Consider the following 13,247-nt stretch of genomic DNA (forward strand, 5'->3'; position numbering starts at 1 on the left):
AAGCAAATGGGGGAGCCCAGATACAGACCTGCTTGCCTCCCCCCAGAATCATCAATTGGGCAAATTTTGCACAAGGATTCCCCACAAGCTAGCTTGGAAAGTGGATGCTCTGTCCTTCAGCTGGAAAAACCTATCAGTTTATGCCTTTCCTCCTCTGCCTCTGCTCTCCAAAGTACTACTAAAGATCAAACAGGACAAGCCAAGGACGATTTTAATTGCACCAGACTGGCCACGCCAACATTGGTACCCCTTCTTGCGCAGTTTGTCATGCTTGGCCCCATGGCACCTGCCTCAGACTCCTTCCCTGTTGTCTCAGCAGGAGAACCAGATTCTGCACCCTCAGCTGCAAACCCTGAACCTAGCAGCCTGGCTAATTACTTAATCTTTCCATTACCATCCCTCAGTAAATCAGCAATGGATATCATTTTAGAAGCAAGGAGGCCTAGTACTAGAAAATCTTATGCTGCAAAATGGAAAAGATTCTGTGCCTGAAACCAGTCTCAAGGGATGAGCGCAGCAGCGCCCAGTTTACCTCAGATTCTACAATACTTGACTGAGATGCTTCCTTTTCCTCCATCAAAATTCATGCCTCAGCCATTTCAGCTCATTATAACACAGAACCTCCCCTCTTCTCACACCCACTGCTCAAGCAGTTCCTTAAAGGGGCCAAAAATTTAAGGCCACCCAGGAGAGCTCCAACTCCAGCCTGGGACCTTAACTTTGTCTTGGAGAAACTCGCTCTTCCTCCTTTCGAGCCAGCTGCTACTGCAGATTTAAAATTCCTTTCTTGGAAAACAGCTTTCCTTTTAGAAATCACTGCAGCAGGAAGGGTATCTGAATTACAGGCCCTTTTGGCAGTGGAGCCTTTCATCATTTTTCATGTGGACAGGGTATCCCTCAGAACCAATCCCTCCTTCATGCCCAAGGTGGTATCCAGTGTGGCTCTTAATCAGTCCATTCATTTGCCTACCTTCTTTCCTAACCCACAGAACAAAGGGGAATGGGTGCTGCACTCCTTAGATGTGCACAGACAACTTAGATTCTACTTGGACAGGACTAAACCTCAAAGGAAATCTGAACAACTGATGGTGCATTTGCTGCAGGGACAGTGGGGAAAGCTATTTCAAAGCAAACCATTTCAAAATGGATAGGCAGCTGCATTCATTTCTGCTATAAGCACTATGGAAATCCAATCCCACAGGGCATCAGACCCCATTCAACCAGGGCTGCATCTACCTCTACAGCTTTTTTCAGAGGTGTCCCTACCAGGGACATCCTAGAAGTGCTACCTGGAGTTCTGTACATACTTTCACCAAGCATTATCATTTGCCAGTTTTCTCTAAATCCAGAGCTGGCTTTGCCACTGCAGTCTTGCAGGGCCTTATAGCTGGTCCTAATTCTATTTAAATTCCTCCTCCCAACCTTAGCTTTGGGCATCTACCCAATTGTAATGACTGCAACAGTGAAACACGAAGAACATAGTACAGTTGTGTACACTTACCATAAATGTAGATGTTCGAGTGTATTCACTGTTGCAGTCCTGGTTACCCTCCCTCCAGCCCCCTTTCTTCTTTTGGCTATACCTCTACTTTCCCTTACTATGCTCAAAAGCTTTTTGGTGTATTTGCTTTTTTGTTAGAGGTATATCCTTGTATTTATAGTTTTAATTGCTTCCCATTAGGGGGGCAACTGACATCTGGGGCAAGAAAAACTGATGTAATGGCTTTGGCTGCTTGTTTTATACCCCTGACAACCTGACATTATGGAAGAAGGGACAGCAACCAACGCAGGACCCAAGACTTTGTTAATCAGGCCGACTCTGGGCTACTGCAAGCAGATAACCCAAATGTAATGACTGCAACAGTGAGTACACTCGAACATCTACATTTATGGTAAGTGTACACAACTGTACTTTTTCTATATTAGGCTCCACATTTTAAAAAGATGACAAGGAAAATTTAAATCTGTCTCCATCTTCCTCATTTTGGTATTCAAATAAAAAAAGTCCTTTTCAAAGACGCCACTTGTGCATGTTTTAGGAATGGCAGAGTTACATAAGATGAAAGACTGTTATTATTACTTCTCTGCACTTTTGCTGGAGATACTCTGTGGCTTAAATCCATAGTTGGCTACTAATTTCCAACCCCCTGTATTGCTCTCCTCATTGTTCCTCACTAAATAACTCCTAGAATTCCGGGCATGTTCTACTCACTCTGCCTGTTCACTTTTGACCCACTTCACCTTCTATGTACACTGGGAATACTGTAGATAAATTTGTTTACAGAAAACATGCAATGATTAATACTATGTCTGTAATACTTGTATTTCTCTTCTTTTTTTGCATTTTATTAATTCACTATTCTATGTAGTTTTTGTTCATCATGCATTTTTATATGCTCTGTGATCTATACTTGAAAATGACCTACTTTAATTTGCTTTCTACCCTGGTTTAACAAATAAAAATAATTAAATAAACCAACCAATCATCAAAGAGTTCACTGCAGAGATGAAGAACCGATTTGTATACGGACATTTAAGATTTAAACTTTAAGAGTAGTGGTGTAGCTGAATAGATCCTTTTTTAAATCAATCTGTTCATTAAAATGAAAGCTCACTGGACAAAATGCCTTTCTTCAAGGGTGACCTGGAGTACTGTCTGATTAAGTGACATGCTCATAATCAAGTAGGTAAATGGAGATGGAAAGAATCAAACCCTATACCCATGACAAGAGAAAGTAGCTCATTAACAGTGCAGAGCTGTAATCCTCTGCACGAACTGCCACCCAGTTATTTGATTCTCAGTTAGGTGGCTTCGTGCATTTTTTTGACAGGATGAGTAGACTAAGTTTTCCCAATGGCACTACTAGATTTCCTGATTGTGGCTGATTGCCATAACTGTTGGGATGAAGTCAGCAAACAAAAGAAAGGAACAATGTGTCCTTGCTAACCCACGTGGCTGAATCCTAGTCCTTACTCTCATAACTGAGTGCTAACAGGTAAGTGACATGTTTATTCTCATATTCATGCACAAGTGGAGACCAACATGGCAGTCAGACTGGTGAGGAAGTAGAAATCAGTTCAGAACAGTGGAATGAGCAATGACATTTGGTGCAGAATCACATCTGTGTGTCTTAAACCTTGGTGCAGGTCTCCTTACCTTCTGTCTGTTGTGCCCATGCCTGACATCCTTGGATGAACCATTAAGTCAGTCATTGTACTGAGCCCTCTGCATCCATTGTTAATACTGACCATTTATAAAGGCCTTAACCATGTCTGATACTTGCTGGTTATAGCTCTGAAGCTCTTGCAGTGATAGTAGCCACTAATGTTATAATCTGGAGTTAACCAAAAGATTTTGCCAACAGCTGCGGTTCTAACTCATGATCTTGTCACTACAGGTGTATTTGGATATAGCTTAATTCTCTTTAATTAGGCCTTCCTGCTTTTAAGAGAGGACCCTAATTATCTACAGACCACTAAACTACCTGGAATCGCTATGCTTCCTCCCCTGGATCATGTCACTAATGGCAGTCTTAAGGCATTTTTTCTAGAATAACATTAACTATCTCCCACAGCTGACTTACACAACCACATTAACCAGATGGCTTGCTGTAATTTTCTCTGACACATGCATGGACCTACACACATGTCCCATGAAAGCTAGCACAAAAAGCTTAGCAAGCCCAAGCAAGCACCTTAGTCTATACCACTGCCTGCTCTGCTTGTGTACCTACTCCTCCAAAAGGTATCAGCATTGCAGCAGACTGGCACTCCCCCAGAGTAGGAAAATTGATATCAGCCATAAACTTCTCCTTCACTAACAGTCCCTCTAGCATACAAACCCACTAGGTAACTTTGAGTCTTCTGGATTTTATTCCTTTCTGACATGGTGACAAAGGACTTGAGTAGAAATGACTCACTTCAGATTCATTACCCTTTTCTCTTCTTTTACAAAAATCATGAAATAAGTAATATGCCTAGGTGATCAGTTGTGGAACAGAAATGATATCCCAAGAGATACTTATCTTGCTCTTTGTTTCTTGTATAGAGCTGACACAAATATTTTCATTGTTAAACAGTATCTCTGAGCTGAACTGGGAATAGGAAGGTGTGTAGGTGTTATACTCTTAGAGTTCCTTGACTCATTTAACACTTATCTTGTTCTCCTCCTTTTTTATCTCAGTATTGTCTCAGATGTGACTGGAGCATCCATTTTATTGATTGTTGTTGAATGGTCTTTATGGTAGATAATTTAGAAGATTGAAGGAAACTGTATCATCACTTTCTGAAGTGACATTAGGAGACTGACAGAGTGACTGGCCCACTGGCATGTGGGGAAGGCGTAGTACTATGGCATTAGTTAGCAGGTTCCATGTCAGACCCAGTTTGTGATTGAGTTCCCAAAGCTGCTTTCCTGCCTTGAGAGAGATAGAAGATGCTTAGGATCTGAGCTGTAATGATGTCTTGTAGAAGCCAAGCACAGTTAAAGTTCCTTCAGGAAATAGCAGGAGTATGGTAGACATCTGAACTGCTAACTGGTCCAGATAGAAGGGTTTCCTAACTGTGGTGAAAACATGATGATCGAGAGAGAGAAAATAAGTACACGGGTCTCTTATGACTATTTTGATGGTGCCTACTCTGGGCCACTAATCAAGGAGCCTCAATCCTCACCACTGACACTGGTAAGAGCTACGCTAGGAACAAAAATGGATACACACAGTATTTTCAGATGCAGCTCTCTGCACCAAGCACAATGTTACTTAAGACCACATGAGCACATAGAGAGCACACTCCAGATCTGAGGCTGAACTCTCTCTCTCTCTCTTTCTCTGCACCCCAATTAAGACTCCATACTGACTCACACACAAACACACACACAAATATACCCACACTCCTGGGAAAGGCTGACACAGATTTACCAGCTGTGCCCCCTCTGCCCAGATTATAATGTAATTATGCTGCCACTAGTCAGCTACAAGGGTACCCAATTATACTGAGTAAAATTAATACTAATACAAATGGTAGAGTTTGACCAGTGCAGCGAGGCTTTCATGAGTGGCCACAGTGCCACTAAAATAAGCATAAGTACTCTTACCTCTTAAATAATAAAATAGAAAACATGAGAATACTGAATATCTAGTTGCAAATAAACACCAGAGTTTCATTCACAAGTGATGTAAAACATAACACAGTTGGATAGATTCACACAGATGCAGAAAAACAATACTTAACTAATCTCACTATATTTTCTTGACTGAGTAAAGAATCACTGTTCCCTAGTTGAGGTACTACAGTAAGACAAGATGATGAGTGTTGAGTTGCTTACTACAGCAAGGCAAGATGAGGTGTGAGGTTGTGTGAGATATCTGAGAGAGATTTGTCCTGTCAGGTTCCAAAAAACAAAAAGTGCTGTTGCGAGAGTTCTGTCATCTCTCTCAGTAATATCTAGAGAATCATTTCACTGCTGGGTATAGAATGACATCACATCTTCTCACCTGACTCTGATACAGTACACACCCAGAACCTTACTAAGATCTGTTGCAGCATCTGAAAGCTGTAAAACAGTTTCAAAAACATCCACCCTTCCAGGGTAGCAATTAGTTCACCGCTAAGGACAATATGGCAAGATTATTAGTCCTAGTTTTCCCAGACAAGTTTGTCTCTGGCTGTATGATAAAATCATTATGGCCTAAGCTACCCCATTTAATTTTCAACCTTTTTTTTTCAAAATTAGCTGGATTGAGATTATCCTCTTCCCTTCCAGAAATAATACTGTCTGACATACATGTATATCTCTTTTCTGTCCAGCAGGATCAATTGTTGATGCATTTTTGACACAAGCAACTGTACAAATATATTTTTAACATAAGCATCTGTACAAATCAGTGTGATAGTCAAATGACATAAAATTCTTTACATAACTCCAGCTAACTGTTACACATGCACTGCCCTACTCTCCCTGCCACAGATGGCACTCCCTCATATTATCACAACTATATTTGTTTAAAGAAGAGTATGAGTTATAACATATGAGGTGGGAACATCTTTTTTGCAAATATTTATTTTCTATCCTTTTTTATATTTAGCATGAGACTGTTTTCAGTAGTCCAGCTATGCACATATTCCAGCCTTTGAAGCAGTTTAGTACCTGTAGATGAGTGAATAATAGTGCCCAGCTTGCAGTCATTAGCAAACTTGGTTAACCACACCTCTGGAAATTTGGCTTAAATGTCTGCGAAATTAATGCCAAACAAAAGCATGCCTAGCTCTGATCCCTTGTGTACCAGCAACTTTCACAACTTGGGATCTGTTGGCTAGCCAATTGCATAGCCCCCTTATCAGGGTGCAGAGGGTCTTTTTTATGAGTGCCTGAAGTTATCTTCAACGTTGCAACTTTGTAATGCAGTTTAGTGTGTCTTAGATGTTTTGCAATGTTTAATGAAATGCTAGTTAAATGACAAGTGATTTTTTTATAGTAGATTTTAATACAAAACGTTGTGTTCCTCATTGAATGTAAGATAGTGAAACTTTTGTAAATTCAGTGCGCATAGACCTGAGACACTACAGTTTTAACCAAAAAAGTACATAAAGCCTTCATTGTATAACTGACGTGAAATGTTCTTACTTGGAAGCTATATAACTGTTCACCTGGCTGCAGAACAACACTGAGAGGTGAGTAGTCACACATGATACAAGATATAGCTTCTCTTGGTTTTCTTTACCACACTAACATGCTTTCATTTGCATAGAAAAATGTAGGAAAACAAAATCTTGTCAGAAGACAGTAATGACTGCATTGTTAAGACAAGTACCTTGACACAGTGAAATACAAACATGTAGATGTATACAAGTCTTTCAGGAGGCGATGGCTTTAAATAGTGAAAACCTCTCGGGTACCCTTTTCAATCAAGTAGAGAACCTGCAGAGCATTCCAATGTATGGACAGCAGACTCTAGTCAAACCGCTATCACTCGCAGAACAAAAACTAAAGAACAACACTGTGAGAGGCACACAGACAACCTGGCTTTATATAAACCAAATCAAACTTTAAATCATTCAATCCAATGGAGATTAGGATGTTTGCAATGTAACTTCCAATGGGCGGAGCCTAAATCTTTTGACAGCATCAAATTATGTCCTCACATATCAAACAGATGTTCATACCTCTGGAACCATAGGGTTTATGAAAGAAGTACAAATGGCAAACTCTTCAGCACAAACTATTTTTATAGTGGTAGTATTCTTTCGGTTCTAGGTCTTAAACCGAATTTTATAAGTCACAGTAAACCCAGTAACTATTATATTTGTAATATTTTGTAAACAACTTACAATATCTCAACAACCACTCACACAGTCAACAGCATTTTATTCATCAAGCTGAGAACTTTCATATGAGGCTAAGGAGTTCTGCTTGTGTTACTTGGTTGGTGAGATATTTAGAAAAACTTGAAAATGATATCTATATAAATTAATATCATGAAACAACAGTTAATATCTATTTACCTGCACTAGACAGTGGTCAAATATTAATGCAGTTGAATTTGCCATTGTGTAATCTTTAAGATTAAATCTTTTAAAACCTTGTACATATTATAATTTTGGAATTATTGATACAAATATGAATAAGCAATATTTGAAGCCTAGAGGCATCAGTAGAAGTTAACTGCAGATGCACCTGGAGGCCTCACTCAGATGTAATGAGTTAATAAAAATAAATAAAAAATATATAGCAAGTCAAGCACTTTCATCCCCTAATATCAGACTTCATTAGAACTAAATAACTTAGCAGAAACTAGCCTTAAATAGTCTCACAAATAAGCCATCCTAACGCAATTCATAATCCTGTTACAAACTCATTACAAACTCATTAACTGAATCAGCAGATTCTAGCCTTATTTTGCAATTTTAATGACACCCCCAACCAAAAAAAAAGTTATAACTATTATAAATTCAGTGGTGGAAGGTAAATTATTGTACAGTTTCAGTAAGGTCATAATTATTTTAAGTTAGTTATTTATTGCCACTGCAATGAATACAACTTTTTGCTTACTTAATTATAGAAAAGTATTATAGAAGCTGTTCTGTGGAAGAAAGTATACAACCTTTGTCCATAACACTTAAATATAGTTAATTTATTTTTACCCTACAAAGAAAATATGCACTATAGACCCCCACCATACCACATGTACATGAACTCCAGTTCCCACAAAACCAGTCTGTGAAACCAAGGGTTAATACTCTCCAGTCAAAGTAAAAAAAAAAAAAAATAAAACGCTAAAAAACTCTTGTGAGAGGGTTATAAAACAGAATGATGAGGATGATACCCACCAAAGCAGGGGAAAAGGATCAATGAAAGTAGTAAATAATGCCCCAAAAGGAAATATAACAATGGTCCAATCTACACATAAGCTGCAGGCAATGGTCGAAGCTGCCACAAAAGAGGCAAACATCTGTCAATACATTTTTGCTCATAAATCAGAATTAGATACTGATTATATTATATTATATTATATTATATTATATTATATTATATTATATTATATTATATTATATTATATTATATTATTTTACATTTGTTGACTAGGGAAGTCCAGTTGGGCACAGAGGCCCCTTTTCAGTGGAGGCCTGGGGGGGACATTATATTCCTTTTAAAGAGTCATGTTCTTCAGTGGAAGAAATTTAACAGTGAGAGTCCTACTAGAACCAGTTCTGGGAGGGACAAACATGATTGATAATGTCCAGTTGAGAAAGAGAATATTTTTGAAAATATGATTAAGGAATATATTTAATGAGAAACCTCTGATTTCTGAACAGGGTTCCAATGTTCTGGAATACCTAAAAGTGAAGAATATAATGCCTTGACCTGATTTGCATCTCATTTTATTTTCTTTTTGACACTATAAACTAGATTCAACGCCTTTGAGTTTAGTGTCCTGTAAATCTATGACAAGTTGTATTAAGGAAGATGTTTAAAATAGATAAAATAGTATGTAGATTAATGGATTTCAACTGAGTAGTCAAGTCTGAGTTGTTTAATACAGTTATAGGCTGTTCACCAGATCTCTGTTGGAGACAGATGTGACTTGTAAGCACAAATAGCTAAATTCAGAGAAAAAGACTTCAGAGCAAACACAGCTTAACTGAAGTTATCTCTTTTAGTAATAATCATGTCAACAAAAAAGACAAATAAGAAAGAAGACTTAAGTGAACTGTCAGCCCATTCAACTGTCTTGTCAGAATTTCTGTCCAAGTAACTATGGAAATAAAACAAGGCACTGTGAGTTGTCAGTTACATTGAGAAATCCCGTCAGCTGTTTAACTTGCTGCGCTCTTATCATGAGCTCATTGGTCATGTTATAAATCTGAATATTTAATTACAATGCTTCATTTTTGCTAGTTGTTATGAGAATATTATTATTACAAGGCTTGAGGACTTCTCTGTCATTTCTTTAAGATGGACATCGTTTGGAGATTTATTCTCCTCTACTTTAGCCTTGTCTTTATCCAAAGTGTGTACTTTTTCTAAAAAATGGACTCTTGAAATATATCAAGAAAAATAAATAAAACCTGAAATATTTTTCATTTGGTCATTTGATTCCTACCAAATTCAGGCGACCTTGATTTGGAAATGGCTGAATTTTGTGGGAGAGCTCAGTGTTTGTAGGTAGAAAGGAGAAGTGAAGGCTGTGTACTAAAGGATTTGGCATCATATCTTTGCTTCTGAGAGTCAAATGGCAGATGTCCACAATTAGTTTTAAAGAATGTAATACCCAAAATGGAACTCAGCCCTCAAATTTACAATATGTCATTGCATGTTGTCCTATAAAATTAAGGAAAACCAGTTAAGTTAGAGGGTGCTACTGGAAACATGCTTTTTAATGTGTAAGTTCTTCTGTGATTGTGCTTTTACAGTAAAGGATATCATATCCTGTGACTTCAGTGGGTCGAGAGAGGCACTGCTTTATTTGGAAATGTGCACACACTATGTACCCTTATTAAGTTGTATGCTATTGCCTAAGCTAGCCTTATGGAAATAATGTCATACTAACATAAAGTGGAATGACAGGAAATAGTTTATTTTGTCAGTATGCACTTATGCATTGACTGCATTGGAATAAAGCTTGTGTTACAGCAGAACACACACTCAGGAAAGCAAATAACTGAGGTGCATATGCATTATAAAATAACTGTTAATCTTTGATAAGCATTTTAAGTTGCCAGTTCTATCAAATGATTAATAAATGCAATTTAAGATAAACATTTACTCTAATAGCTTCATTCTCTGTTTATCTATTGATCTTTTATTTATTTAGAACCAGATGGTTAAAGAGCTCGAATCCCGTGTCCAGCAGCTAAGTGTAGAAGCAGAGAACAGTAGTTTGCTACGACAAAAATTGTCTCAGGAAAAGGCAGACCTTGACAAGCTCTACCAGTCAACACATACTGAGTTAATGGACATAAAGACAAGGTATTTTTTATGAAACAGACTGCTATATTATATTAGAAATGTACTTTTCAGAGTAAACTGCTTTTCTTTCTTTATTAAATTATTTTCCACCTCTCTAAATCTAATATAGCAAAGGCACATTTTCCATATTATTATTATTATTGTTATTGTTTTATATATATATATATATATATATATATATATATATATATATATATATATATTAGTGATTGTCTTATATGCTAAAAAGCAATAATGTTAGGTCTTTCCTATATGCTTTAAAACATTTAATGTTGATGCCAGGGAACAGAGGTATGCATAGGACAAACCAATCTTGAATCGTATTATTTACATTTATTTACATTCTGAGATTGAAGAAGTTACTTATTTGGGTTGTGTTTCAAGGGGTTCTTTATTTTCTTTACCAATAGGATACTTTAGCATTAGCAGTACTCTCTCTGTCTTAGATTATTAAAACGCATGTATAATTCAACACTACCCCCTAAATCTAATCCCTCTACAGCGTGGACCAGGTGAGGTATGCAATATAGATCAGCTGCTACAATAGAACAAAAGATCATGTTGAAGTATAAATATGATTCATATTACACCAGAGGTTGTCCTACCAGCATACACTCTTCATGGATTTACAAGAGAAAATTCCAAGGAATACTTAACATTCAGTGATTCAAAGTCTCACGGTTACCTTATCACCTGTATGTGTTTGGTTAGGGTCCTCTGGATTTTGGGGGGTTAAATGAAAATATTCTACTGGAGGCATAATTTTTATTTGTCTTAGAACCACAAATATCACTGACAGTTTATATATTTTAGCTGTGAACAAATATTTACAGCAAAGGATTCCAAATGCCTTGGGTGTGGTCAGTTCTGAAGATGCATTAAGTTGTAGGACATCCAGTATAAGTATATAAATCATGTAAAAATCTGTTAATGTCAGTGGGAAGGCTTATATATGAACTCAAAGGATATACACCATATTTCTTTCAGTTTGTCAGTATACCCTTAGTCTTTTTTTAAAAACAATAAATATCTGTATTAAATTATCACTTATGATATAGGCAATCGTGCATTTATATAAATGAAAGCAAACCATGCCGACATATTTTCAGTTACAGACATTACTCATCACATGTAATTTTATATGCTGTCATTGTCAGTCAAACATTACTTAGCTCATTCAATTCCTGCCTTCCCTTAAACCTCATTCTTCCTCTAAAACATTATTGTGCATGCATTGTTCCCACATTTGCCATTTTTTATGTGATTTCCACTTACTCTTTAATAAAGATACCACTTCCAGTTCTTTTATCTCTGCCACTGTAGTCACTACTTCTAGTACAGTTGGGTTACATTTTAATTTCCATTTTCTAGTAAATGCTTTTTTAGGCAGCTACCAGAATTAAAATTGCCAGGCCTTACTATGTCTAGGAAATTCTGATTCTGTATCACAACTCATAAAATAATTTCCTTAGTTACACCAATTTGCTCACCCAATATTTCTGACAAAGTAGTCTGCAAGGAATTTTTAAAATCTGCCAACTCATTACAGTCCCAAAAAATGTTTTCTAATTACTTCTTTTTTTCCCCATCACACCTCCAACATTTGCAATCTACCTGAGGAAAATTTTTTTGGAGTCTACTTGGGGTATAAAAATACCTATGCAAACACTTACAAGCAAAAATTTGAAATCTTCTAGACTTTGTTAATTATTTGGAAGCCGTACATATATCCTCCCACTGTTTCTTAGGATCATAGGAAGTTACTAGGGTATTGGCCTTGAGGCCCTTACAAGCCTAGCCAAGAATTTAGCCCATGTTCCGATGCATCAGCACCCAATGACCCTGTCCAGCAGGGACAGAGGTACAATCCCAGGGGTGTATTCTTCGTTCCCCATCTAGTTATCCAGGTTGCACTTAAAAAGTGTTAAGGTACTAAGCTTGACGTGGGGAGGGAGACTATTCCACTGAAGGGGGAGTCTCTGGGACACAAATCTGTCCTGCCAACATGTCCTATTGATGTCACAGACCATGTTGAAGACGTGCTTGTGTGTTACTCGAGTTGAATTTGACTTGTGGATATGCAGCAGCCCCATCATGGCAGGGTCTGAGATTGCTTTGTATGCCACACAGAGCTCACCTTTGAGGAGTCTGTATGAGACTGAGTAGAGGGACAGGGCTTTTAGCCTATCTGTGTAGGGTAGATGTTTGTGGCCCTGGATTATCCTGGTGAGTAACCTCTGTGGTCTTTCTAGCTGCTGCATGTGCTTTGTGAGGTACATACTGAAAAGGGCATTGTACTCAACAATGGGTCTTATAAGGGAAAACTACAGGGATGTTATGACCTCCTTGTCCCTGGATGAGATACCCTTACTAAAGAGGTGGGCCATGGAGAAAGCTTTCCATATAATGGAGGCAATATGGTAGTCAAAAGTCAGTTTGCTATCAACCTGGGTGCTCAAGTCCCTCAGGACTGATTGCATGCTTAGGACCTTGTTATTAATGTGATAGTTTGTGGGAACGTCACTCTCCCTAAATGGAATGATGATGCATTTTTTTGGCATTCAGTTTGAGGCCATGTTTCTGCCACAAGTCATTTGTTTGGGTGAGACCCTCTTGGAGGATGTCCACATTACTAGGGGAATTGATGACAGAGCACAGCTTACAGTCATCTGCAAACTTGATCAGCCATAGCTCACTGGTTTTGGCCTGTATCTCAGAAAAGTATATCGCAAACAACAGAGGCCCCAAGACTGATCCCTGGGGTACACTGTTCATTACG

At 37.9% G+C, this 13,247-nt stretch overlaps 1 protein-coding gene across 2 annotated transcripts in view; it reads left to right on the forward strand.

Annotated features, from left to right (window-relative positions):
- Window positions 1-13,247, forward strand: part of CEP112 (centrosomal protein 112) — a 3,283,222-nt gene that overhangs the window by 1,211,010 nt on the left and 2,058,965 nt on the right. For both annotated transcript variants that reach the window (XM_044085107.1, XM_044085108.1), the window contains exon 13: window positions 10,314-10,468. In XM_044085107.1, the coding sequence (XP_043941042.1) occupies window positions 10,314-10,468 (155 nt within the window). The remainder of the gene's footprint in view (window positions 1-10,313; window positions 10,469-13,247) is intronic.

This window comes from Protopterus annectens, chromosome 10.part0 (assembly GCF_019279795.1).
Source record: "Protopterus annectens isolate FY-2018-M chromosome 10.part0, PAN1.0, whole genome shotgun sequence".
Classification (NCBI taxonomy): Eukaryota; Metazoa; Chordata; order Ceratodontiformes; family Protopteridae; genus Protopterus; species Protopterus annectens.